General features: G+C 41.2%; 1 protein-coding gene across 3 annotated transcripts; it reads right to left on the bottom strand.

Moving 5' to 3' along the window:
* Nucleotides 1-340: 340 nt before the first annotated feature.
* Nucleotides 341-22,486, bottom strand: LOC120558977 (natural resistance-associated macrophage protein 2-like). 3 transcript variants are annotated; one of them, XM_039800392.1, is made up of 16 exons: nt 22,124-22,486; nt 19,400-19,489; nt 17,036-17,181; nt 14,908-15,030; nt 12,322-12,441; nt 10,807-10,913; nt 9,974-10,044; nt 9,821-9,888; nt 8,642-8,797; nt 7,710-7,868; nt 7,489-7,575; nt 5,197-5,316; nt 3,684-3,833; nt 2,071-2,144; nt 1,832-1,985; nt 341-849 (listed from the first exon to the last, which is right to left on the bottom strand). In XM_039800392.1, the coding sequence occupies exons 1-16, from the start codon at nt 22,140-22,142 to the stop codon at nt 742-744; spliced, it is 1,752 nt and encodes a 583-aa protein (XP_039656326.1). In that variant the 5' UTR covers nt 22,143-22,486; the 3' UTR covers nt 341-741. The 3 variants fall into 3 exon arrangements, with proteins under 3 accessions (XP_039656326.1, XP_039656327.1, XP_039656328.1); XM_039800393.1 differs by lacking the exon at nt 19,400-19,489; XM_039800394.1 differs by lacking the exons at nt 341-849; nt 2,071-2,144 and having other exon boundaries at nt 1,922-1,985.
* Between the last annotated feature and the right edge of the window lie 4,824 nt (nt 22,487-27,310).

Here is a 27,310-nt window from a genome sequence, read left to right as displayed (position 1 = left end):
CATCTCCCATTCCCTTTAAAAGCCAGGCGCGTTTGTACCTTGCCGCATTGCTATTATGATGGCGGATTTGCACCGTAATATTTTTATTTCTAATCTTTTGCATGTTTGTGTGCTGCTGCGCTTCCCTGTGTGTGCAGAGTGTGCACGCGCTGTGCATAAGCCTAGGCGCATTTTACTAATTAGCTGTTAAAATAACAATGAAATGCTATTGACTTTAGACCAGGTTTCTGTTGGTCAATGGCGCGATCACTTTCCGCTGCCTCAAGATAGCAACACGCCAAGAATGCACCTGAACACACCTCCCTGTAAGACCAGCACGCCCATGGGCGCACAGATGGGCGCACGTGCATTTGCTATTTGAACGACGTGGGCGCTGGACGGGAAATTGACAACTGCGTCGGTCTTAAACTAGCAAATGCACTTGCGTCGTGTCTTTGCGTTGCGCCGGGTGCAAGATAGGGCCCTAAGCGTAACCTGCGTTACAGTAAAACGCCTGTAAACCTGTCGCTTTGGCAGAACTCATCTTAATAGTTTTATATAATAAAAAAGTAACTGGGGTGTGACTAAAAGATACAGACATTAACAAAAACAGTTTCTTAATTACTATATTCTATTAATACAAAATTCCTGAACTTCCATTATAAATAAATCAGCACTTAAGAAGACTAAATGTGCTGGAAGAAAAAAAGTTCAGTGGGTTTTCTCACAGCTGCACCTTTGAAATAAATGTCTTCATTTGGTTCAGGAGTCGAACTCTGGCTGCTGCTCCATCAGGATGGAGGTGTCGTTCCCTCTGCTGGAGGTCGGATCCAGGCAGGAAACTCCCAGAGCTATCAGACACAACCACACCTGCAGCGCGCGCACACACACAACACACACACACACACACAGAGAGATCACTCAATCAATCAGTCCATTGATCAGACAAAGATCACACATTCAGTAGACTATAAGATTAGGGCTGAGCAATTCATCTTTTTTGAATAGGAATCGCGATTTGAAAGAATGCTGCTGGAATATTTTTACATATCAAAGATTGTTTACAGAAATGACCTATTTTCAGTGGATCTTTCATTTATCTTGTATAACTTTATTTAACATGACAGTAGAAGGTGCAATATGTAGATGCTGCTATTGAACTGAGGCAGATTTACAGGAAAGTACTGATATTTACTCATTGGAATTGTTGTTTTGCGATAAATGTTCTGTGTTTGTGTGTTTAATGTTCCATTCTTATTAAAAGAAAAACATATCTATGTTCTCATCCTAACATAAGATAATATAGAGCAGTTTGATGGTGTCTCATGTTATAATGCTGCATGACATGTTTTATCTGTTACACAGTGAATATTGAACATTAGCTAAACTTAAAAAAAAAAAAAAAAATTGCAAATCGAATCATTACTGCAATATAGAGAGATATATAGATATTTTTTCCCCAAATCGTTCAGCCCTATATGAGATGCAGTGTTCAAATGGTGAGCTGTGCTGCTGTGTGATGTGATCATGTTTTCTGGTCCTTTATAACTGTATTTACTGAATTAAAGTTATATACAAAAGAAGTAGTCCAGCATGCACACACAGGCTACAATAGTACATTTAAAGTATAAAATAATAAACCAAAGGATTATAATATTAGAAGAAGTTATACAATGATACAACAAGATCTTGTGAATGAGCATAGTAAATGTGCGTAGACCAGGTAGCATTCTCTGGTTCTACCTTCTGACATTATTGACTATGCTCCCTGATAGCTGGAGATTAAGTAGCTGGAAAACAGCTTTAGCTACACAGTGGAACAAGCTAGATATTCTCCGCTAATGTTACCTACCAAATATCCCACAAATAACAGGTATGCTATGTAGAGGAACGCTGCCAGCACATACAGCCACACGCTGTCGAGTTCCGTCACATAGACCACAACAAAGTACATGTTGATGGCACACACGATCAAGATCACCAGTCCTCCTCCAATCTTAAACACTCTGCAGGAAAAAAAAGAGAAAGAGCGTGTTTTAAGGAAATACAATTATCATTTGTCTCTATGCTTCGTGAGGTAGATGAACTTACAATCCGTTGGCAAACTCATTCATGAGAGATGGCAAACTGGTGAAAGTGAGGATGGGAATGAGGGCAAATGGCAACTGTGAGAGAAGAATGAACATATCACATATATATATAAACACATTATAATACAAAAATGTAGTTTATACTATTTCATGAGTAGTCAGCAATGAACAGGTATTTCAAATCACAGTTAAAACAGATATTTTCCTTACTGTACACAGGAGAGGGATTGGATTCTCCCCTCCCCCCCCAAATATTAACGCTATAGTGTGTTGTATCTGTGTCCCCCATGAGGAGTTCTAAGTAATGACAACAAAACTGTCGGCGCGCCCACATCATACAAGCCTTCTGTGATGGTTCACCACTCCCACCACTCCTCCACGCAGTTGCTAGTAGCCAAGGAGGACACGGAGGATTAAAAAAACATGATGGACTCTTCAGAAGAGGTCATTATATTCGCTCGATTTTCTGAATCAAAAGTCTCCGGACTACACCACTTAGTAAACACAGCCATGCTGAGAAATCCATAGAGAGTTGTGTGGAGCTGATAGTCTTAATTAGCTTTGTTTCAACTCATTTGGCGATGGCTTGAATGTAACGGACGTTCACACACTGCTTCGTTAAAGTACAAAAGTTAAAAACACTTTATTATTGTGACTATATTATTAAAAACAAGAAAAAGAGCTGTGTTAGACTGTGAGATTAAAGAGATAGTTGGGATTTTTTTAAAGTGGGGTTGTGTGAGCTACTTCTCCATAGTCAGTGTGTTAGATACAGTAGATGGCGTCGGCATGCCCCCCAGTGTGGAGAAGCAGGCAGGAGAGTACCGACACGGCCATCTACTGTAGCTAAAGGACGTTTTACGGTTGTGCGTAGAATCGACGGCGTACCCCCAAAGAACCCTCTGCGTCTACGCCGGACCAGGCCTGACGTGCACCTCTCGAAAAATTTAACTACACGTCGCAGCGACGCACGTCGCCAGGCCGTGGCTTGGTAGCGTTGCATTTCCCCTGACTCGTTTCCTGGTTCTCCTTCTCCATAAACGTGAAATCAAGGAGAGGGTTAACTTAAATTGTCATGCACTTCACAAATTAAGTGCTGGAGATCAAAAGGTTTTCTAAAAGGTGACATACGAGAAAGATAAAGCATGCCAATGTGGAGAGAGGTGTCAGTGAACCAGGGTAAATTCATTTCACAGGGGACAGAGAGAAAGAAAAGAGACGAGCGAGACATAGCGAGTGCCTTGTTGTTGCAGGAAACATCCAGTTATTACCCAAACTCCCGGAAAGTTCAGTGCTTGTGTTTCGTTTTTCACCCTCATAGTGTTTTAAAACGTTCTTGTGGCAGCAATAGAGGCAGTGATGTTTCCTGTTTCCTGTACGGGACTCTCAAACCAGAGCTCAAAACACACCGACACGTCTACACGTTACATGATTGGCCACCGCTGCGTGACGTGGGGTTGTGTTTCTCCAAAAGTTGAGTTGGTCTCAACTTGTCGGCCGAAGCAGGCAATCTGAACGCGGCCAAAGGCAGAATAAGGCGGGCCACGAGGCACGTCCTGACGTCAACACGTCTAGCGGATCCGATCTACCATCTACGGTGAACCACTGCCTGACCTGCATGCTCTGCAGCACGTTGAGGAAGTCGTTCATGCCCGTCAGGTGCTGCACGTCCTGGAAGATGGCCACCAGCAGGGTGGGAGTGATGGCCATGGAGCGGGTCAACAACACCCGAGCAAAACGCGACCAGCGCAGGTTCAAGAAACCCTGAGGGTCAGAAAACACAGAGTCTGTGACATTTACAAGAAAACGGCACTTGTTTGTGAGAGCAAAGCATTTAATGTGCATATCATTACCTCGCTTAAAGGTCCCATGACATGCTGCTTTTTGGATGCTTTTAAATAGGCCTTAGTGGTCCCCTAATACTGTATCTGAAGTCTCTTTTATATAGGCCTTAGTGGTCCCCTAATACTGTATCTGAAGTCTCTTTTATATAGGCCTTAGTGGTCCCCTAATACTGTATCTGAAGTCTCTTTTATATAGGCCTTAGTGGTCCCTTAATACTGTATCTGAAGTCTCTTTTATATAGGCCTTAGTGGTCCCCTAATACTGTATCTGAAGTCTCTTTTATATAGGCCTTAGTCGTCCCCTAATACTGTATCTGAAGTCTCTTTTATATAGACCTTAGTGGTCCCCTAATACTGTATCTGAAGTCTCTTTTATATAGGCCTTAGTGGTCCCCTAATACTGTATCTGAAGTCTCTTTTATATAGGCCTTAGGGGTCCCCTAATACTGTATCTGAAGTCTCTTTTATATAGACCTTAGTGGTCCCCTAATACTGTATCTGAAGTCTCTTTTATATAGGCCTTAGTGGTCCCCTAATACTGTAGCTGAAGTCTCTTTTATATAGACCTTAGTGGTCCCCTAATACTGTATCTGAAGTCTCTTTTATATAGGCCTTAGTGGTCCCCTAATACTGTATCTGAAGTCTCTTTCCCGAAATTCAGCCTTGGTGCAGAATTACAGCCACTAGAGCCAGTCCCACAATGAGCTTTCCTTAGGATGTGCCATTTATGTGTCTGTAGCTTTAAATGCTATTGAAGAGGAGAGGGGGGGGAGGGCAAGGTGCAGGGTGGGGGTGTGGCCTTGACCAACTGCAATGCTTCGCTCGTTTGCAAGCCATGATGTCTCTCTCTCTCTCATGGGTGGGCCAAATTCTCTGGGTGGGCAAAGCAGAGAAAGGGGAGGTAACCTTTCCCCTTATGACCTCAGAAGGAGAAGATTCCAGATCGGCCCATCTGAGCTTTCATTTTCTCAAAGGCAGAGCAGGATACACAGGGCTCGGTTTACACCTATCACCATTTCTAGCCACTTGTGGACCATAGGCAGGCTGGGGGAACTCACATTAATATTAAAAAACCTCATAAAGTGAAATTTTCATGCCATGGGACCTTTAAATTAATAAAGCCTGATTCCACAAAGAGGTTTTTGAGGACATAACTTAATCTGTTAAAACAACTGACTGATAGGTGATTGTGATAAAGGTAAAAAACAGGGCAGACATTTCCACTTTTTGTGCTACATGTTGAGTGTTTTTGTGCACGGCCTATTCCTCCCTCCTCCACTGACCTCCATGACAAACTGGCCGGAGTACGTTCCGGTCATGGTGGAGCTCTGACCAGCTGCAAGGATCCCTATGGCCCAGATGTAAAGCGCTGCCGGGCCGAAGAAACAGCCGAGCACCACTCCCTGCAAACAGACACGCAAACAGAGAGTTACAGTCACCAGACAACAAGTAAAGTCCCAAGGTGCTTCAATAAAAACAGGAGAGGGATGAAATGGTGTGTGTAATGTAAAAGGGGTCATTCATAATGAAAAAAAAACCCTATTATACTTCTTTTCAGTGTCACGTTTGTACTCTTGGGGTCTCATAATAGGTTTACATGCTTTGATGTTCAAAAAACATATGTTGTTTCTCATACTGGCCATTGCTGCGGCTCCTCTGTCTGAAACATTAGGCTCATTCGAGATGAGCTGCACCTCGTCTGTAAAGTGGACGAGAGCAGGCGGCAGAGGCCGGGGGGCGGTGACAAAAAGCCGCGGTCAAGTCAGATAGCATACAGCCTATTCCAGCGGCCTTCAGGCTGAACAAGTCACACTCACATCCCGTTAGGTTCAATTTCCGATTTAATAAAATGTTATCAGACCCATATATGAGCTTGTACACAGTCTCCAGTTGTTTTTATTATGACAGAGTAGCTGTGAAAAAGCTGATATTAAAAACAGACCGTAGATGATCCGTAATGTGAACGGATTTAGTCTCTCTGATTTTTAAACGTAACTATCAGCCACACATCATGTGTTCTGTACAGAATAAATATCAATTAAAACACTCAATTAAAACAAGTTTATATAAAATGTCATCATGTTGGGTCGATTCTGAACCAATCAGCTGTTGGATCAGCTGAGAGCCAGGCGTTTCCCAGCATGCCCTGGGTCCGCGTGGGTCTTGCAGTCGGCGAAAGGCAACTGTGCTGCCCGCGTCTCAAACCTGCGGCCGCCTTGATCTCGTGAGGTTATCGTTGCCCACGTGTACATGACGTCAGAGCAAGTCGGGATCAACTCGGAACCAAATCTAGCCGGCACGCAACGGGCGGCGATCGCTGGTGATCGATTCTACGCAGACCTGGCTCATCTCGGACGAGCCTACTGTCTGAGCTCTTGGCCTCCACCTTCCTGAAAAGCCCAGTCTGCTCTGATTGGTCAACCAAATTCAAACAAGCCACTGGGCGGGGCTGTGCTTGCTCAGGCAGCACCAATGGGCAGCACAGATGAAAAACTGTAACAGAAGTGGCAGGTGAATACCCCAATACGGCGCAATACACACTTAATGTCTGGTAGCAAACCTTTTGCTTGTAAGCAGTGGAGGTACAGAGGTTTTTATGCTCTAGACCAGTTATTCAATGAGAGAGGTATGTTGAGTTTTGACCTGAGAGCTAGTTTCGAGGTCCCCAGGTCATCCTTTTACTTCTATCTTTGCTTAAGATCAGCCCTAAAATGTTATGGAGTTCCATGGGGAAACAGCCTTGGGGTGCACCCAGTCATTAAATGGTTTTTTGGTTCTCCCTGTGAGAGGATTAGTGTCCAAGATTTATGCTAAGCTGTTGCAAGTATTCACAGGAGTACTCCCAATAGTAAAGAAATGGGAACGAGAGCTGAGACCTGAGGGGAACACAATTAATTGGGAGGCAGTTTCGGACAACATTTTCCACTGCTCCAAGAACCCAAATCACCAGTATATCCACTTCAACATACAGTATGTCATAGGAAATATTGGACTCCTCAGAAGAGATACATTTTGAAAGCCATTCCCACTCCCTTCTGTCAACCTGAACAAACTGGAACTTTCCTGCATATGGTCTGGGAGTGTGAACAGGTGCAGGTGGAGTTCTGGCATAAAACAACATCAATACTATCTGATGTGATAGGATGTCTAATTCCTACTGACCCGATTGTTTTGTAACTTAATGACGACTCGAAATTACACCTGCTCGAGAGACAGAGGTAGATTTGGCTAGCCGGCTCAACTGCAACCAAGAGGCCGCAGAGGGTGGGAGGTGGGAGAGGGTTTTTGTTCTTGTTCAATTTGTGTTTCTCTGTTCTGTGCACCATTTGATACTACCTGGCACATATTGTGGAATTTGTTCTGTAGGTCTGAATGATAAATGGTGCTAATAAAAAATGTATCTCAAAATAATATTTATCAGTCTCTTACCAATTCTTAATAGCAGGAATGGCCCTTTAAATGTATTAAATTATATATCGCCCAATCAACAAAACTTAAGCAAATCTAAACTTCCCCCTTTATTAACAACAGCTCTGTAGTTGTAGTGGCAACAGTAACAGACACTTCAAACTTACCCCTTTATAGAGGTTCACCTCCAGAGTTTGATTGTTCAGAGGGAATATGTCTAAATGAGGACTTCCTGTTTGATTGCAGACGCTGTACTGGAATGGAAAAAAAAATACACATCTGTAGCACAGCAGAGTGAAAAGAGTTTTTTTGTTTTTTTTTTACTTCCAAAAGACGGCTTGAAATTTCACTTCTGTTGGATTATAGGAGCGGGCACAGAGATACTCACCACCTCTTGGTTGGTGCGTCCGTAGAAAGCCTCGGCGAAAACAGCCACCACAAACACGTTGATGAGGAAAGAGACGAACAGCGCGACGGTCGACTCGATGAAGAAATATTTGTTGGCCTCTTTCACTTCTTCCTTGTTCGACCGATCCACTTCTCGAGACTGACGAGGACATTTGGACACTTAATGACTTGCTTGATACGTGAAGTTCCATACAGTTGATTAAGAAGAAAAAGGGGAACGCTATAAATTAGGGCTGCACAATATGAGGAAAATATGCCATATGCGATATTGTGTTGGATATCCCGATAACAATATTACTTTCAACAAACAGATATTAAAATGTACTCCGTAGTATGCTTTCAGTAGTCTGCTTAAATACAACAAATTACTTGTTGAATTTCAAACAAATAATTTCCAACATTATTTTATTGAACACATTGGACAGTGAATTCAACATAAAAGGCACCACTAAAAAGACAATTACAGTTACAGGGTTTTTCCTGCATAGAGGAATTTTTGGTGCCCCCCAAAGAGGTTTTAGCCAGCCCCAAAGGAAAATCACCAGCACCAAAATGATAAGAATTAAGAGAAAAAATAGATCTATGAATGTGTTTAAGAGCAATTCACCAAACAATAACATAAACTTGAATATGAGAAATAATCTCAGTTTTACCGTCCAGATTCTGGCAGTACCAGACTCTCCCGGTGATTCATTTAAAATATTTTTTTTTTAGTTTTGTTAATTGGGGTTTCATTTACTCAAGTATAATATGCATTCTTGTTTATCAAATTGTCAGAAATAACAGGAAAATGCAGAGATTTCGGTCAAATAAGGTAACACAGACTCGTGTTTACTGTACGCAGACCGATCATGCTTACTGTATAGTATATATAGTGCAGCCCTAGTATAAATATCCTGCAGGCGATCGCACCTTGACGAGAGCAGAGTGGAGGTAAATGTTGTGAGGCATGATGACGGCTCCCACGATGCCGACGGCCTGAGCCAGCTGAACCGGGCCGCAGCCCTCGCAGTACGGCACGAACATCCCCTTCAGCAGCTGGCCCTGGTCTGGACTCACTGTCACATACTGCCACAGAGAAAGCAGCGCACAAGGACATGTTCATGATATGCAAATGAAGAGGAAATCAAGAAGGAATCAGTCCAGATTTGGACACACAGTGTAACCAGAAAGTTGGCTCAGAACAGGAAGCAGTATGGAACAAGCTGAATTAAAGTGTTTCATAGAGCCATCTCAGATCTGATGCAAGCAGACTAAGACAAGACCAGTTCAAAACAATTAATCAAGTTTTGATTTTGGCTCCTAACGATCACAAAAACAATCTTGCACATCATGTTTTGCGAGTAAACTCTTATTTTGTCTTGTGTTCTGAATGACGCCCGCACTTTCACCCATCCCGAAGGCTAAACTCACTCAGCCACCATTTAAATATATATTTTTTATATTGTTTATTTTAAGGGGAATTCAAAAAATTCAAACCGGAAAAGTATTAAGGGAAATTTCACAGTTCAAGGCGTGTCCACTGTTTTGCTAAACTAATGATAATTCCCTCAGCCTCATCTTTACTTTGTGCTTTGGTGCGAATTAGCAAATGTTTGCATGCCAACATGCTAAACTAAGGGGGTAAACATGGTGAACATGACTCATTTTGAGCTGTAAGCACCGTGATGTAGTACAGCCTCACAGAGCTGCTAGAACGCCTGCAGAGTCTTTGTCTTGTTTGTTTTTTTCTTCTGGATTTTCTGGTTTTTTATTGCTTGGCCACTTCCCTATGTCAACTCGCTGAGGCCAAATTCATAGCCACAACCCTCGAGTGGAAATGAGCTCAAATGTGTTCGCTGTTGTTGTTTTTTATGTGTGAAATTTAGGTGCCGTGACATTCGTTTTATCACCAGTGGTTATTTTCTCCATCAGATTTTTAAAGTATACGATTAGCCACATTGTGGGTGTGCAAATAGGATCGTTATACAGTCCGTCATAGTGTGTCTAATTCAGTACTGTTGACCCGCTCAGGACTGTTAAGTTAAGATGTTATAACAAGCTGACTAACAGACAAAAACATGGGTGGAGGAGAAATGTAAATGTTTGCACCTCATATCCAAAGGTGATGGCCATGATGGTGATGAGCAAACCAAAGAAGGCTTCCAGCTTCCTGAGGCCTGCAGAAACAGAAACGAGGATGTTTTATTTATCTATTGTTTTGGTAGCGAGATGTTGCACTGTGAGAGTACCACCACAACCTACCGTATTTGTCTAAGAAGAGGAAGACAAACGTGTCGATGATGGTGATGAGGACGCCACCCCACAAAGGGATCCTACACACACACACACACACACACACACACACACACACACACACACACACACACACACACACACACACACACACACACACACACACACACACACACACACACACACACACACACACACACACACACACACACACACACACACACACACACACACACACACACACACAGGGTGGAAATAATCAACACAAAATCATCAATATCAATATCAAGCCATTTTAAAGGTCCCATATTCTTTTCATTTTCAAGTTCATACTTGTATTTTGGGTTTTTATTAGAAAGTGTTCACATGCTTTAATGGTCAAAAAACACTTTATTTTTCTCATACTGTCTGTCTGAATATACCTGGATTCAGCCTTTGTCTGAAACGCTCTGTTTGAGCGCCTGTCTCTTTAAGACCCCCTCCTAAAGAAAACCCTGTCTGTTCGGATTGGTCAGCGTTTCTGGGTCTTCCACATTTGCTCTCTTGGAGTGTCTGCAGCCAGGGAATGATTGTATCGGCACTGTAGCAGCACGTTCTACCTATATATAGTATAGTTGTGACATCACAACTGTACAGAAGTCCTGACGGCTCGTTTAAAGACACAGTTTCTGAATACAGGCTGTGCGCATTTCTTTGTAGATTGAGCATTTTGACACTTCCACAGTGTTTATAGAGCACCTTGACCTGCTTTAGAATTAAAAGAGACATGGAAGTCTCACTTTTTACAATATGGGACCTTTAAGGCACAGCAGCTTTAAATGGATGTTGTGTCTGTTGACCACCTGCCGGAGGAGAGCAGGTTGAAAGCGATGGCACAACCGATGACCTCCTGCATGTCTGAGCCGATGATGGCCAGCTCCACCATCAACCACAGGATGATACGAGGCACCTGGACAAACCAAAGGACACAGGTTAGCGCCATGAGATATTAAGTTCCGTTTCATGTAACAGAATGACTTCAGTTCCCGCCGCGTAAATATAATATCTATTCCGAAGCTGTAGGGGGAGCTCTATGGAGAAACCTGCGAGCAAAAAGCGAAAACTGCATAGCGCCTCTTTAATTAGCTTTGTAGCAACTCATTTGGCAATGGCTTGAATGTAACGGACGTTCAATATCAAAAAAGTTACGCACTAAAGCTTTAAAATGTAGTGGTGATTTTGTATGTTCGCATTTTACATTTGGTATGTCCTTTGGGTGTGGTTTTTATACTAGCCATTACAGGTTTCTACCACACCCTCACATGTATCCATTACAGGTTTCTACCACACCCTCACATGTATCCATTACATGTTTCTACCACACCGTCACATGTATAGAGAACATCTACTGTAGGTAATGCACTATGGACATTGGAGAAGTAGCCCATACAGCCCCACTTCAAAAAATCTGAACTATCCCTTTAAGAAATTTTTCCATTCATAATGCTCCCGACATTTTCCTCACATGTTTTGCAGCCTCTTAAATGTGTCCAGCAGAAACATAAGCTCCAGAGAACAAAAGGGTGCTCACATGATTATTTTTTTAACCATGTGGTTAACAGTTCCCCTTCAGGTATGAGGGACGCAGAGAGATTCTTTTACACAATAATTCGTTAAGTCACTCTGGATTTAATTGTGTATTTAAACACATTTTCTCACAGTTTTAGTATGTTAGCTTCACGTTTGGTTTTAATAGAATGTTTGGATCATATAATCCAAGGATTACAACTAACAACAGAGCTCAATGCTGGTTATGCAATGAGGCAGTTACAGTAAATCAGGATTACTTCTGCTTACAGCCTCTCAGTTCCACCAGTTCTGCATTGCTGCTGAGTATTGATGAAGCCAATCACTCATAGGGCTGCACAATATATCGTCCTTTTATCATGATCGCGATAGCAACTGCCGCAATAAACACATCGCGAAAGGCTGCGACATATCGCGAAAGACACTCTCTGTAGAAAACCGCACTTTAAAATGTAACTGTCATTCTTTTTGTACTGGTGCCTTTCATATTCAATTCAATTAATTCAATAAATGAATGTTGGACATGATTTCCTTTTGTTTGTTTTAAATTCAACAAGCAATTTTTTTAATTTTTTTTGCAGAATACTGAAAGCATCCGAAAGACAGAACTGAGTACACTTTAATATCTGTTTATTTATCTCAAGTAATATAGTTAGCGCAATATTCAACCTAATATCGCATCTTGCATATTTTCCTCCTATCGTGGAGCACTATAGAAACAGAGAACACAGTGAGTGTTAGGAGGCGCTGTAGATATTTCCTGCAGACAGCTGAGATAACTGCAGTCTCACCGTGTGGTACTGGCGGTTGCAGACTTCGGCCAGGTGCATCCCCGTGACGACGCCGAGCCGCGCCGCCAGCCGCTGCAGCAGCAGGCCGATGATGGTGGCTGCCAGCAGCACCCAGAGGAGCTGACAGGACCAGAACACAGTCAGGCATCATCATCTGGCAATCAGCCGCCTTCATCCGCTCAAACAAAGGTCAATAACATTCAGAGTTTGTAAAATGATGTTAACAAATAGTTTAAAGTGCTCATATTATGCTCATCTTCAGGTTCATCATTGTACTTAGAGGTTGTACCAGAATAGGTTTACATGGTTTAATTTTCTAAAAACACCATATTTTTGTTGTATTGCACATTTCTGTGTGTTGAGCTCTCTGTTTTAGCTACAGAGTGAGGCATCGCACTTCTGTTCCATCTTTGTTGGGAGTCGCACATGTGCAGGAGCTAGGTAAGGACTACTAGCCAGTCAGAAGCAGAGTATGAGGGCGTGCCATGCTAGCAGCTAGGCGAGCATTATAACGTGTGTTACAAAGTGACCATGTTTGTCTCTGAAGTAAAGGCTGGACTACAGTAGAGCTGTTTGGAGCAGTTTGTGAACAGTGTTTTCTGTTGGAGATGGTAAGTCCCTTTGGGGGGGACTTTGGGCTTTTTCACTTTGTAAACCTATAACATGCACCAAAAATATATATAACACAATAAAGGTAAGGGAAAAAGCCCAAAAAGCACAATATGAGCACTTAAAAGTTTGTAGTTCGTAAACCTGTGAAAAAACTCAAATTTGTGAATGTATTTTGCAAATGTCATGTACACATTTAGGGCTGGGTACCGAATTGCCTCCACAGTATCGAGTATCGAAAAATGCCTCATCATTCAACACCCAATTTCAATACCTAAGGAGCAAATCTCATCAGAGACAGTAAGCCAATAAGCACACAGCATGCTTCTACCAATATCTAATAATGTCTGTGATTGGCTGTCTGACATTACACGTCGTAGAGACACGCAGGAAAAAAACTCTACGTTACACAGAGACGGGGCTCACGTGTGTTGTTGTATTTTGAGAGGCTTGACTACAGTGTGTGTCACATAGTTGTACAGGCCCTTAACATTGTACCGTAATGTAAAATGTAATTTCTTTTTGTTAAAATGGATTTTATAAAATTGGTATCGAAAAAGGAACCGGTATCGAATTCCAGGTATAGGCATAGAAAATGTTTGAACGATACCCAGCCCTACCACAAATTATTTTATTATTTTTTAGATCAATAGACCTTTTTACGACAGATATTTTTGACCTGATGTAGCAGGTGAAACCCATTTCTTTAATAATAATAATAGTAATAATAATTTATACTTTATTAAAATTAGAGGATGGCATGCACGTCAGTACCAGGACCCTGAAACTGGGTCTCCGAAATGGAATTCAAACATTTTTAATATTGCCAATTCAACCTGTGCTTTTCCTACAATGACAAGCCAAAATATCTCCTGGGAAAATAGGTGAACGGCAGAAAACAGCCACATCACTAAGGTCCTCCACTGCTTTTCTCTTATATGTTACTTATGTGTCCAATAAAAGCATTTTAAAGTTTTAATGTGGATTTTAATATGGAGTATTGTTACAGCCTTAGTTTTTGAGTTCTATTCATTGGTTTTTACATCATTTTTAACCCTAGACTTTTAGTATTTTAAGTTTTGACTGTTTTATTGTTGTAATTTTGCAAAATGTTAAAATTTTGCTATGTGAAGCACTTTGGGCTACATGTTTGTATGACATTTTCTATATAAATAAAGTTGAGTTGAGATGTTATTTGAATCTGTACTCAGGTGTTTACAAAGGCACTTCTCTTTTCTCTGAGAGTATGTCCACACTAAATGTACACAAAATGAATGTCAAGTTGTAAATGCATCTTTTTCTTTCCGTTTTAGCCCTCCGTCCAGACATAAACTGTGTTTTTCTCACCCAAAAAACAGAAAACAGAATGTTTCCAAAATGATTTCCAGAGTATAAAAACCTCAAAACGCTAGCTTGGCGCTTTAATGTGTACGTGGAAAAACAGAGCTTTCACAAAACAAGGCCGCAAGTTTCTCAGTGAGGGTGGGTGTCTGTGTGACACTAAAGAAGGACTTTCTGGCGCCTCCAACCTTCTTTGTGATCATTCATTTAAAAGATTTAAAGATTTTTTTGGCGGGGGCTTTTCCCTTTATTTGATAGAGACAGTGGGAGAGAGATGGGGGATGACACGCAGCAAAGGGCCGCAGGTCGGACTCGAACCTGGGCCGCTGCAAAGGAATCAGCCTACATGGGGGGCGCACGCTCTTACTGGGTGAACTAGAGGTCGTCTCTGATCATTCATTTTAAATGGCAATATAACCAAATACACAGAAAGGTGTCACAGCGCCGACATCTGTTTAGACATTTTTGATCCTTTTCCTGTTTTCCAGTCAACTTCACCTGTCATTCCACAGCTGCCCTACAGCGGATCCAGACTACCCAATATAGACAACAAAATCCATCATCATCATCAGGCCGTTTCTAATCAACCAACACAACAGTGTCAGTTATTGTAGTCCCAAGCATTTCTTTAGTTACCTTGAAGCCAGCTTTAGCACCAGACTGCAGGTCAGACTCGATGTTACCTGGGTCCAGGTAGGCGATGCTCATCAGAAAGCCTGGCCCGGTGAAGGCCCACAGCTTACGGAGACTGAACCCCCTCTACAGGAGACACAAATACAAGCTGTTCAAAGAAGGTAAAGTCTGCACAACAGCTTAAAGCTTTGGTGCGTAACTTAATTAATGAACGTCTGTTACATTCAAGCCGTTGCCAAATGAGATGCTACAAAGTTAATCAAGACTATCAGCTCCACACAACTCTCTCTGGATTTCTCAGTATGGCTATGTTCAGAAGATTGTGGCGTCCGGCGACTTTCGCCCGCAGAAACTCAAAGGGAAGATTATCACCTCTTCTGAAGAGTCTATCATGTTTTTTTAATCCTCCGTGTCCTCCTTGGCTACTAGCAACTGCATGGGTGCGCGGTCACGAAAGGCTTGTATCATGTGGACGTGCCAACAGTTTTGTTGTCATTACTTAGAATTCCTCATGGGGGCGACAGAAACTATGCACTATAGCTTTAATGCTCCGGAAAAATACTAATACGCACAATTGGCGCAACGTCATAGAATGTCTCTGAACAGATCCACACCCACTTTTAGGGGAAAACAATCCCGCGTTCCCCATAGACGACAACAGCGTAAACGACAGAGGAAATGTAAATCGCGCCAAACTTTTTGCTTTAACAAACTGTTTTGAATTATCAACTATGCCAAAAAGTTGCTGAGTAGATTGTTGCACCAACAATACATCCCAAAACCCCAGTCTTCGATTTGTCCTCTTGCCACGTCCTAAAATAGATCCTGATAGATGGGCTTTGGCTCCAGGCTAAAGACCAGACCGGTACCGCCGAGGCTCCCTATGAGAGGGAAGAATCGCGCTGTCACATCAGGAGAGAAACAGGAAAATGCTGAAAAAGCTGTTGTGTAGCGGGTTAATCAAGACTTTCACGCTGATATATGAGGCTCATAAGAAACGTGAATATTCTCAGTCGGTGTGGTAAATGATGCTGGTGACAGTTACTACTGATGGATAGCTAACGTTAGCTTTAGTGGGAAGCTGCTAACAGTTAACTAAATCTCAGCTTATAGATCGAACAGTTGGTTATTAATAACAGGTTGATTAATTACAATTACAATTCCTAGCAGCTCACTGCAATCAAATACACTTGAGTGAGGCCAAATTGTGGGCCGAAAAGTTGTGTGCCTTATTTGCAGTGTTAAAGTATTTTTCCGGAGCATTAAGCTGTTGTGAGGACTTTAACTTCTTTGAACATTTACTTTGTTTGTCCCGCACCAGCAACTAGGTGCACAAGGTGCACAACTTCATCTTTTTTGAACAAATACAAGCTGTAAAAGGCGCTGACACACCAACCCGATTATCGGTCTTTGGACAGTCTGGCGAGGTTGGTGACTCGAGTCTGTTTGGGGGGTTCCAAGCCGTCGGCTTTTATTTTGGCCGATTTGACTTGTTGAATCACCTAGTGGGCAGTCGGACTCAATGACCAATCGGATTGGTGGAGTGCTGGCCCTTGACTAGCGAATCAGTGCACTTATGTTAAAACACTCACCGGAAATGACGAGCGGGATGAGCGTGACAAACGCCACTCAAAATCCGACGAAAATCTTTCAAATTGACCTTTGTCGGTCAAAAAAACAGAACGATTCAGCAACTGCACGGCCTATTTCTCGCTTAAAATGTTTTCAGAAACACGTTTCGGTGAACTATTTACGTAAAATACGAGATCGTATTCCGAACGAGCCACCATTAATGGTCGGCTTTGAAATTCGGCAGAAGCAAGACCCATGTTCGTCATTTCCGGTTTTCATTTTTTGGGGGCGACAATACAGATTAGCGCGGCCTGCTGTTATGGAGTCTCGCGCACGCACAGAATGTACACTCATGTCGGCGTCGCTTCGGTGTGTTCTGAGGCCCTTTTTGGAACCGACGGGAGCCAACTGATTAGTCCGACTGCCTTTTCACACACTAACAACTTTACATATACTGCACGCTGATGGTTCTCAATCTAACAAAAAAAAACTAGCAGCGGTCTATAAAGGGTATTGGCCCAACTTTTAACACAGGTTTTACCATGGACTCATGGATTACCTGGCTGCCCTCCTCAGGAACAGGGACCCTCTGTTCAAAGTAAGTACTAGAAACTGGTTCATTATTCGGTTTCTGGAGGAAGACAGAGGACACTCTGTGTGTGTGTGTGGTCTGGATCGCTGCCTTCTCTCGCTCCACGTCACCGGCTGAAATACGACAGAAAACACGTTTCAATGACAAGAAACTAATCCTAAAGAGGATTAACATCACACACAAATTATACACTGCAGTAAACACACACACACACACACACACACACACACAACGCCAAAGTACACACACCCCTGACACTTTGCTGACAAATAAATACACATTTTGACAAGTCTGCTTTTACATGGTTCGTAGCCTCACTTCACTTTTATCGGTGAAGTCGCTTTTTAAAACCTATGTATAATCAAAGGCATTCTCTTTATTGATTATTTAAGTTATTTTATATTGTTGTAAATGTAGCTCCTTTTGCTCAATGTGTTTAAACTGTTTTTAAATTGTTGTTGTTTTTGTCCCACTAGCTTGTAAATCACTTTTGAAATGTTCTGTATAAATAAAGGTTATTTTTATTCCAATGACAGGGACAGTGTTACTGTATAAACACCTTGTTTTTACGCTCTAATTTGATACAAAAATCATGGAAATTATGACCTAGGAAAAGAAACCCCCTGTCTGAGATGTCAGACAAACAGACAGACAGAAAAACAGACAGACAGACAGACAGAGAAACAGACAGACTGACAGACAGAGAAACAGACAGACAGACAGACAGAGAAACAGATAGACTGACAGACAGAGAAACAGATAGATAGGTAGATATACAGATAGGTAGATAGATAGATAGATAGATAAGATAGATAGATAGATAGATAGATAGATAGATAGATAGATAGATAGATAGATAGATAGGTAGATAGGTAGGTAGATAGATAGGTAGATAGATAGATAGATAGATAGATAGATAGATAGATAGATAGGATAGATAGATAGATAGATAGATAGATAGATAGATAGATAGTTAGATAGATAGGTAGATAGATAGATAGTTAGATAGATAGATAGATAGATAGATAGGTAGATAGGTAGATAGATAGGTAGGTAGATAGGTAGATAGACAGATAGATAGATAGATAGATAGATAGATAGATAGATAGGTAGATAGGTAGGTAGATAGATAGTTAGATAGATAGTTAGATAGTTAGATATATAGGTAGATAGATAGATAGATAGATAGATAGATAGATAGATAGATAGATAGATAGATAGATAGAAGTACAGCTGAGGCTTCGCTTTTTTCAAAGTCTTTTGTCACTTATTCTGTTTAGTTTGTTGATTTTTTTTCTGCGCTTGTTTTTTGACGTTTTTGTGGTTGTTTTTTTCCACTTTTTGAACCTTTTTCCCAACATTTTTGTCATTTTTTTCAACGTTCTTTTATCAATTTTTTTCTTCAAATACTATAAAATTAAATAAAACACCCAAATTCGATAATAGTAGTGAACGAATGATTTATTTTACTTGTAGAGAGCGTTGCATGGAACCATCCACATTATTTTTTTGGGACAATTTGGTTAAAGTAAAACCCAAATTTCTGATGTAGAAACTTTTTGAAAATGGGTCAAATTTGACCAGAAGACAACAGGAATGTTAAGCTGCCTTCTGCCTTGTACATGTCAAGTGAAAACTTTGAACTGGTGGTGGCGCTAGAGGAAAAGTCAGAGGATCACTAAAGTCACCAGGATTCATCATAATGTGAATATCTAGGCAAACTTTCACACTAATCCATCTTATAGTTATTGAGATATTTCGGGAACAAAGTGGCGGACGATGGAAAACTAGGACCGCGCTCTAAACATCCACAGTGACAGTCCCTGCTGAACAGACAGATGGGGAGTACTGGATGAACAGGGACTCATTAGTAATCAGCGGTGGAATGTAAACTAAGTACATTTACTCAAGTACTACACTTAGTACAAATGTTGAGGTACTTGTACTTTACTTGAGTCTTTTCTTTTCACGCCACTTTCTACTTCTACTCCGCTACATTTCAGAGAGAAATATTGTACTTTTTAGTCCACTACATTCATCTGACAGCTTTAGTTACTTTACAAATTAAGATTTTTGAACTCAAAACACATGTAGTTTATAAAATCTGATGTGTTTTAACAATATAACGGCCTACAAGTCCAGCTGAGATGATTAGACCATTAAAAAAACAACTGTTTGGATCCTTTCCAGTCTCTAAAATGGGAGGGTTTTTCTGCATCGAGTACTTTTAATACTTTAAGTACATCCTGATGATACTTATGATGCTTCAGCGTCATCTCTCTCGACACACAACAAAAAAACAAAAAGTGTCGACCAAACAAACGCCCTCACCCTGTCCTCCAGCCGGTCCTGGCTCCTGATCTGTGGGAACACTGGGAGGCAGAGAGGAGATGTGGATGTTCTCAGGAGGGGGGGCTCTGACTGGAAGCAAACAGGTCATTACACTGAGATTATAACTCGCTTTACCTGATCACAGTGCACACAAAACAAAATCCTTCGCACAGAGACAGCCATGAGAAAAAAAAGTGCAAATAGAATCTTCAGCTTATCGTTATTGTTAAGGCTGATTCGTGGTTCTGCGGAGGCTCCACGCAGAGCTTTCGCCGTAGCCTACGTAAGTGGCCTGAAGTTTATACTTGTGCGTTGGTGCGTGCGTTGATTTTTAGGAGAATAGCAGTGCCGGCATGCGTGTGTGTGCGCATGTGTGGTAGAGCGAGTCAGAGAGTGTGGGTGATTAGCTTCGGAGCAAGTACCGACTCCAGAGGCGTAGAGGGAGAAACAAAGTGTCTCCCCTGTGGTTTCTGAACATGGTGGGAAATCTGTAGCAAGAATAAAGTGCCCATATTATGCTTTTTGGCTTTTTCCCTTTCCTTTATTGTGTTATATATCTTTTTTGTGCATGTAATAGGCTTCCAAAGTGAAAAAGCCCAAAGTGCACCCCAAAGGGACTTAGCATCTCCAACAGAAAACACTGTTCACAAACTGCTCCAAACAGCTCTGTTGTAGTCCAGCCTTTACTTCCAAGGACAATTCAGGAGCAAAATGAACCTAGGGTTTAATAACACACGTGTACCGAGTCGACCATTCTCTGGGATATGTTTTCATGCTAATCGAATGTGACCAGTTTTAGCGCAAACCGCTAATTAGCTTATAAAGCTAGTCGTCGGGGCATGCGAAAGTAAAAAGAAATCGCTATTTCTATACCGCTAACAAGGCCCAAAATAGTACCACACTTCCACGGTAGCATAATGAGGGTCCCTACATGTAAACACAAGCATTGAGAACTTTGTAAGTGTACAGACAGTTTATTAAAAAGACTGTTTATAAAGACAGTACTGTTCACGTATACAGGCAGGCGCCATCTTGGGAAAACAGTCATGACCAGTCGATCGACGAACGCCGTGTAACCAGTAACCAGTAAAGGCTATTTTATAGTCGTGCGTAAAATCAACGGTGTAGCCCCGCAGACCCCCGCAGACCCCTCTGCGTCTACACAGGACCCGACGCCGTAGCCTGACGCGCACCTCTCGAAAAATGTAAGCGACGTCGCAGCGACGCAAGGTTCTCCTCCATAAACAACATGAAATCAAGGAGAGGGTTAACTTTTCCTGCTACAGATTTCCCACCTTGGTCACGGGGGAGACACTTTGTTTCTCTCACTATGACTCGAGAGTCGCTACTCGCTCCGAAGCTAATCGCCGTCACTCTCTCACTTCTCCCTCGCTCTATCACCCACTCCCCACGCACAAACATGCCGGCTCGACAAGTATAAACATCAGGCCACTTACGTAGGCTACGACGAGAGCTCTGCGTTGGGCCTACGCACAACTGTAAAACGGCCTTAACATAGCTCAAGCACGGAGTTCGTCGTTCGACTGGCCTGTATACCGAACGGTACTGTCTTTATAAACTATCTTTTTAATAAACTGTCTGTACACTTACAGAGTTCTCAATGCTTGTGTTTACATGTTGGGACCCTCATTATGCTACCGTGGAAGTGTGGTGCTATTTTGAGCCTTGTTAGTGGTATAGAAATAGTGATTTCTTTTTACTTTCGCATGCCCCAGACGACTAGCGTTATAAGCTAATTAGCGGTTTGCGCTAAAACTGGTCACATTCGATTAGCATGAAAACAAATCCCAGAGCACAGTCGACTCGGTACACGTGTGTTATTAACCCCTAGGGTCATTTTGCGCCGGAACTGTCCTTCAAGACAGAGACCCTCTACGAGCCCACGAGATTAGTTAACAAAGAACCCATTTCAATAAGTTTTCTTGTCATTCCTAAAGAAATCTGCCATTAATCAAGTTGTAGCCAACTGGAGATAATCGTTGGTAATCCAGCCTCACTTCAGGAAATAAAAATACAAATCACAGCAAAACAGCTGCTTCCTGTGAGAACTTTATAGGCCTATTATATTATACCACAGGAAATGATGAATGCCATTAAGCATGCGGAGGTCAATACGAACTTTGTTACGCTATAAATCCTTTTTAAAATCTTATCAATAAATCATGTGAGGGGAAGTGTCAACATTTGATAAGAAGAATATAAACTGTGGTGGACAAAGTATTCAGGTCGCTTAATAAGTAAAAGTAAAGTACCAATACAACAAAAATACGCTGCTACAAGTATAAAAGCCATGCATTTAAAATCCTCCCTAAGTAAAAGCACAAGAAGTATTAGCCGTAACATTTACTTAAAGTATCAAAAGTAAAAGTGCTCATTTATGCAGTAAAATTATATATTATTATATGACATTATTAGATTATTTATACTGATGAATCAATGTGTAAGCAGCATGTTACTGCTGTAGCTGCTCGAGGTGTACCTAGCTAGTTTGAAATGCTTTATCCAGTTAGGCAGGTTAGTCCCAACGGTTCTCAACCTAAGGGTCTGGCCCCCTCCAAAGGGTCACCAGATCCATCTGAGGGGTTGTGTGACGCTAAATTAGACAAAGTTCTTGCACACAAATTTCTGTAAGAGCTCACAAATAAATCTCACATCTGAATGTAGTGAAATATAAAGTAGCATAAAATGGAAATAGTGGCCCACCTGACCGCAGAAAGGACATCTTCTCATCAACCGTCTCTTTAAACTCTGTGAGAACTTCTAAACCACCAGAGGGGAACCGGCAGCTACATTCCGGGGATCTGGGATCTGGTCTGGTCGTCCTGCAGGTTTCCAGAGGTGTTTATGGAGAGCAGCGGTGGAACATCCGGACGGCAGTTTGGACATCGTCCCTCCGACTCAAGGGTTGCATCACCGGACAGGTGAGGAAGGAGGAGGAGGAGGGGGAGGAAGGGGGGGAGGGAAAGGAGGAAAGGAGGAAATCACCTGGTGGACAAAAGTCAACGACTATTTCACATGAACCCGATGTCCTCCTGGCACTCTCCCGTGAAGCGGTCTGAGGCTGAGCTGATCCTGAATCAGGAGGAAACGGGACTCACTGCGGAGATACACATTTCAAAATAAGACAGCTTGTTATTATTTTTTTTATTATTATTATTTCTTTATAAAACTACATTATTCCTTTAGAGAATGTTTATTTTAGTTGAGTTATATGATGTTATATGTTATATGATGTTCGTTGTTATTTCCTTTTAAAACAAAGGTCTCAGATCATAGGGCAGCGGTTGTTTCCGGCTACTAGGTTTCAAAATAAACCCTTTATTGAAAAAAAAGTCAGTTATGGCCCTCTTTTAGATTTAACTAGGTCACGATTCCAAGTTCCTCTCAACACATAACCCACCCTTCAGATATAAAAATAAATAAATCAACGTCCATAAAATGTCAAAATTATTTATAATAATTATTTATAAAAAAAAAAAAAAATCTCTCCAAAATTTTAAATATTGAGCCATATGATACTGGAATCATGAATTCATGTACCCACCATGTGTTATTAATCTTGTTTACTTGTAGCATGTAATATAATGTAATACAATATAGACTACATCTAAATTTGCTTTAATGCATAATCTAGATATATATATTTGATAAAATTAAAAGATGTATTTGACAAAGCAATTTAATCTATTTGGTTCCCTCTTTATGGTCAGAAAAGAGAGAGATGATGTAGAAGATATTCATGCAACAACAAAAAAATACCCAGAAAAAGAATAAAAACCATTGGGTGTCCAGCTCCCTCCTGCTGCAGTATTTATATCTAACCCTCCAGCAGCAGACAGGAGTGGGTTTGGTTCTAAGGCCCTGCAGAGAAAAGAAATGCTTTCATACTAATGGAGCGGCTGAACGGAGCAGGAGCAGCCACTGGGTGGAGACAAACACTGACTCATTATAGAGTTTGTTTGTGAAATATTGAAATAATTACCACCACAAACCAAATGCAGGACACTTTTCCCTCCTCTAACTCTGACCTGACCTGGACGTTAAGGCCTTTTTCACAGCAGACATTTTGATTTAGTAAAAAAACAGGAAAAGTGTCAAGTGTCCCAGTAAGCCAGCATGCATAAGCATAGAAAGGGGCAGTGGTGGCCTAAAGGTTAGAGACGCCAGGTTGTGACTGGGAGGTCGTCGGTTCAATCCGACAATCGACAGGATAAAATCTAGGTGGGGAAAGTGAAAGAGCAGCGCTTGTCCCTCCCCTCATCACCACCACTGAGGTGCCCTTGAGCAAGGCCCTTAACCTCCAACCGCTCCAGTGGAGCTGCTCAGTGGCCAGCAGATCAGACTGTGGTTGTACTGGGCAGATTCCAGGTATGAATGTGTAACTGTGTGAATGTTATCAGGGCGTTCCTGCAAAAGAGAGGCTGCCTCTCAGTGAACCTTCCCTGAGACTAAAACAGCTAAATGGTATTCAGCCATCGTTAAATGTATTGTTTACACCTGTGCTTTTCTTCTTAAATAGCCACACTATCAGTTGGTCAGTCTCATGCTCCACCACTTTGGTCCAGACTGAAATATGTCAACAACGTTTGGGTGCATTGTCGTTCAAATTTGTAAAGAAAACGAAGAAATTAATGACGTGTATTAAATAAGTATTTCTGTGCATACTGGGTGTCTACGGAGTACCGGGAAACAAAACAAACACTTTTGGGGGAAATGGTGTTAACACCACTGATATTGTGCAGAACCTGTAAAGTAATTACAGTGTAAAGTGTTTCACAGTTACAGTATGACGACAGCTGTACTCACCAATGCATAATGACTGTGTCAGTGAGCAATACAAACAGCCCTGTTGTCATTTGGGGAATGTAAATCTTTTATTTATATGTTCTTCAATAACCCCCTCCATCTGAGTTTTGCTTGGCTTAGGAGACCATTTTAGGCTTTAGCGGAAAGGGGGGGAGGGACTAAGAAGTTGTTGATGTAAATTTTTTTTGGCTAAGTCCTGGATATTCGCAATCCTACCTACAGCACCTTTAAGTAAAAGTATGTAAGTATCATCAGGAAAATGTACTTCTGTCCCATGACATGGTGCTCTTTGGACGCTTTTATATAGACCTTAGTGGTCCCCTAATACTGTATCTGAAGTCTCTTTTATATAGACCTTAGTGGTCCCCTAATACTGTATCTGAAGTCTCTTTTATATAGACCTTAGTGGTCCCCTAATACTGTATCTAAAGTCTCTTTTATATAGACCTTAGTGGTCCCCTAATACTGTATCTGAAGTCTCTATTATATAGACCTTAGTGGTCCCCTAATACTGTATCTGAAGTCTCTTTTATATAGACCTTAGTGGTCCCCTAATACTGTATCTGAAGTCTCTTTCCCGAAATTCAGCCTTGGTGCAGAATTACAGCCACTAGAGCCAGTCCCACAATGAGCTTTCCTTAGGATGTGCCATTTCTGTGTCTGTAGCCATGATGTCTCTCTCTCTCTCTCATGGGTGGGCCAAATTCTCTGGGCGGGTAAAGCAGAGAAAGGGGAGGTAACCTTGCTCCTTATGACCTCATAAGGAGAAGATTCCAGATCGGCCCATCTGAGCTTTCATTTTCTCAAAGGCAGAGCAGGATACCCAGGGCTCGGTTTACACCTATCACCATTTCTAGCCACTGGGGGGCCATAGGCAGGCTGGGGGAACTCATATTAATGTTAAAAAACCTCATAAAGTGAAATTTTCATGCCATGGGACCTTTAAAGTAAAAGTACTCAATGCAGAAAAATCCTCCCATTTTAGAAACTGTAAAGGATCCAACCAGTTGTGTGTTTAATGGTCTAATCATTTCAGCTGGACTTGTAGGCCCTTATACTGTTGGCTAGTTTACTTTATGATAAAACATCAGATTTTATAAACTACATGTGTTTTAGGGCAAAGATCTTAATGTGTAAAGTAACTAAAGCTGTCAGATGAATGTAGTGGAGTAAAAAGTACAATATTTCCCTCTGAAATGTAGCGGAGTAGAAGTAGAAAGTGGCGTGAAAAGAAAAGTCTCAAGTAAAGTACAAGTACCGCAACATTTATACTTAAATACAGTACTTGAGTAAATGTACTTAGTTACATTCCACCACTGACTATTACTTTATAGGTTCTGCACAATATCAGTGTTGTTTCCCCCTCCCCCCAAACTTCAGTTTAGTTTCATAGTACTATACACTGTTCCCAGTATATACAAAAACACTAATTCATTTCATTGTTCCTCTGAAATGCCCAGTTGTTCCTCATAATCTTCTTTTCTTCCTACATTTTAATTTGAGTAGGAAGATAGATATTGTATTGCTACCTGATTCAAACAACCCTGAACAACATGAGCTGTATAATAGTGTTACCTAATGTTCCTACTGTATATTCATATTGATTTTTTGTTGTGATATCTGTATCACGTCCTCCTATAAGTTATCACAGCATTCAACACATTTCTTTTGTGGGAAGGAATCCAAAAACTATTCTGTCCAAACTATAAGAAGTGCAAATATTAGTCTATACTATTAGAGGTCTGATCAGTTTAATTCAGCCTCAATTGCAGTGGTGTAGTCTGATGTATTGTAGTGGGTATACTGTACTGTATATAAATATATTGGCCTATATATATGGGTCAGAATCTGTCTTTGGGAGAGGGGGGGCATATCATAGTGGGGGGTCTGGCTGTCCTCCCCCAGGGTTATTTTGAGCATCAAAGACTTCATTTCCTGCATTCAGATAACTTTTATTGACTAATTTATGGTGGCAATATCTTTATTTAGCCTATATGTGTAGAAGAAAAACACAGATGACAATTCAAAATAAATCTAAAATATAATGGAAAGTATGTTGTTGCGTGTCATTGGGCATTTTTAAGTGGGTATATGGAAATCCTGGAGCTTTCTTAGTGGGTATACTGCGTATACCTGCGTATCACGTAGACTACACCACTGCTCAATTGATAACCTGGAATTAACCCAAATTAAATTCAGCAAATCCATCAGAAATCACTGACTGAATCTAAGCAACTTGAATAGATTTGTTTGTCTTCTTCACTTTACAAAAAACTAATGATTAATTTCATTATTGGTAAATCTACTGAATATTTTCCCAAGGAATCGATTGTCTAGTCTATAAATGTTAGAAAATAGTGAAAAATGGCCACTACATTTTTTTTCTATTTGTCTAAACAATGGCCCAGAACCCAAAAATATTCAGTGTAGAGTGATACAAAACAGAGAAATCATCAGCATATCATCCCGTTGGAGAAACTGCAACCACACTGATTGGAAAGGGAATTGTTTGATAATCAAAATAGTGCAGCTCTACTAATCAAATGTTGTCTATCAGGATCTGCTCTACTTTTTTGGGGCATTTTAGGCCTTTATTTCCACAGGACAGATGAAGACATGAAAGGGGAGAGAGAGGGGGGAATGAAATGCAGCAAAGGGCCGCAGGTCGGAGTCAAATCTGCAGCCACTGTGTCGAGGAGTAAACCTCTATAGTTGTGCGCCTGCTCTACCAACTGAGCTAACCCAGCCACACTGGGTCTGCTTTCATTTTACCAGTGCTGGAAGAAGTATTCAGATCCTTTACTTCAGTAAAAGTACTAATACCACACTGTCAAAAATACTCTGTTACAAGTAAAAGTCCTGCATTGAAAATGTTACTTAAGTAAAAGTATGTAAGTATCATCAGGAAAATGTACTTAAAGTATTAAAAGTAAAAGTACTCAGTGCAGAAAAATCCTCCCATTTTAGAAAGTGTAAAGGATCCAAACAGTTGTGTGTTTAATGGTCTAATCATTTCAGCTGGACTTGTAGGCCCTTATATTGTTGGCTAGTTTACTTTATAATAAAACATCAAATTTGATAAAC

Source organism: Perca fluviatilis, chromosome 5 (genome assembly GCF_010015445.1).
Source record: "Perca fluviatilis chromosome 5, GENO_Pfluv_1.0, whole genome shotgun sequence".
Taxonomy (NCBI): Eukaryota; Metazoa; Chordata; class Actinopteri; order Perciformes; family Percidae; genus Perca; species Perca fluviatilis.
This window is presented reverse-complemented; position numbering and strand designations above follow the sequence as displayed.